A 1,622-nucleotide genomic window follows, 5' to 3' on the forward strand; every position below is an offset into this window, starting at 1 on the left:
GAATCATATTGTAGGCGTGCGATTTGCACTACCGTAGTAGAAGGTCTGTAATGGACTGATAGAGACATAAGACAAGACAAGAACGTTCACTAGGGTTTTACTAAACCTCTAATGCAATACATAAAGTCTCAGTGCACTACCGAAAGAAAAGTTCTACTACATACAGCCTGTTGTGACATCTCTTCCGACACTGCGGCGCCAAGATTGCGTTTCCCCGCATCGCCATCGCTTTCCGTGGCGTGTGGGATTTGCCCGCTTACAATAATTATGATACGCATGTGACGATTGCGGTAATCGTGATGCCGACTTTCACCCCTCATATCTCCGCATATCTTTCGGTTGATATCGAATGTGTACGAATTAAATTGCCTTCATCTAATGTCTGCTTTCCGAATAAGTGTAGATTGAAATTAGGGCCACGCGCGAGTGCACGTCATGTGGTGGTAAGAAAGAAAGAAAGAAAGAAAGAAAGAAAGAAAGAAAGAAAGAGAGAAAGAGAGAGTGTACACGTGTGTGTGCGGGCGCGTGTGCGTGTGCTGTTGGCTATGCGACCACCACCGCCTGTGCTGCAACGGCGTTATTAGCACACAGCCAGCATCATATTATATTTGTTTCACTTTTACTCATCCCTCGTACTTATCGATCGCCTTCATTAGATTCTAGGTCTCCCACTACTATACGTCTACAATTGGATGCCGTCGGAGGCTGTGAGGTGATCAGGTAGCTGCGATAGCCGTGTCAACGGGTAAAGCGTGATGCATAGAAATTGTCACAGGTGCAAGGTATATAGCTGCATGTAGCTCTAGTACTATAGCCCGCGTACAGTTGCCGCAGTACACGGGCCTACTAGAGCTAATCTGCGTGGGACTCTTTACCGCAAAGCCAAAAGCTGCGAGCATTTTTGTCGACCTTGACCGAGTTTGGCTGGCGCGTATCTGCGACGGGCCGCGTACACGCATGGCAAACAGAAAGACGATGCTATGTGCGAGCCACTACTTGGAGCCGTCGGCGTGCGGCCGTAGTTCCGACTCGCCCGCGATAGATTGGAGCAGCATATAGCTCCTCGGCGATGCTTCACCAGTCTAACCGGCCGGCATAGCGCGTCGGCTTGCACTGTGTCCACCCAGTGAGGAGTGAGCTTTCGCTGTACTATAGATTCGCTCACACCACACATCGATCGTCATGGCGACTCGACGCTTTCAGACAGACCAGGGTTGGGCTTGGCTGGTGCTGTTTGCTGCTATGCTAAATCAGATTCTCACGCTTGGATTCTCGTTCGTGCTCAGCGCCTACTACGTCTCATGGATGAACGCGTTTGGCGCGAACAGATCGGTGACGGCATGGGTTGGTTCCGTAAATACGGGCATGTTATATCTCGTAGGTAAGTCTCTGCGTAATTAAGTGATTCTCCTCATCTCTTCCTTTTCCCGTCTCTCAACTCTTTTTCTCTCCCCCTTTTCTCGTTTCTCTTTGCTCTTTATCTTTTCTTCTCTTCTCACCTCCTCTGTCTCTCTCTCCGTACACACACACACACACACACACACACACATACACACACACACACACACACACACACACACACACACACACACACACACACACACACACACACACACACACAC

General features: G+C 49.3%; 1 protein-coding gene across 1 annotated transcript in view; it reads left to right on the forward strand.

Moving 5' to 3' along the window:
• Positions 1-1,008: 1,008 nt before the first annotated feature.
• The window catches only part of LOC106818182 (monocarboxylate transporter 3-like), a 6,120-nt gene continuing 5,506 nt past the window's right edge, over positions 1,009-1,622 (forward strand). The window contains exon 1 of the mRNA XM_014822911.1: positions 1,009-1,381. Within this exon, the coding sequence (XP_014678397.1) occupies positions 1,183-1,381 (199 nt within the window). The 5' untranslated portion in view covers positions 1,009-1,182. The remainder of the gene's footprint in view (positions 1,382-1,622) is intronic.

This window comes from Priapulus caudatus, unplaced genomic scaffold, assembly GCF_000485595.1.
Source record: "Priapulus caudatus unplaced genomic scaffold, Priapulus_caudatus-5.0.1 Scaffold36, whole genome shotgun sequence".
NCBI classification, from domain to species: Eukaryota; Metazoa; Priapulida; class Priapulimorpha; order Priapulimorphida; family Priapulidae; genus Priapulus; species Priapulus caudatus.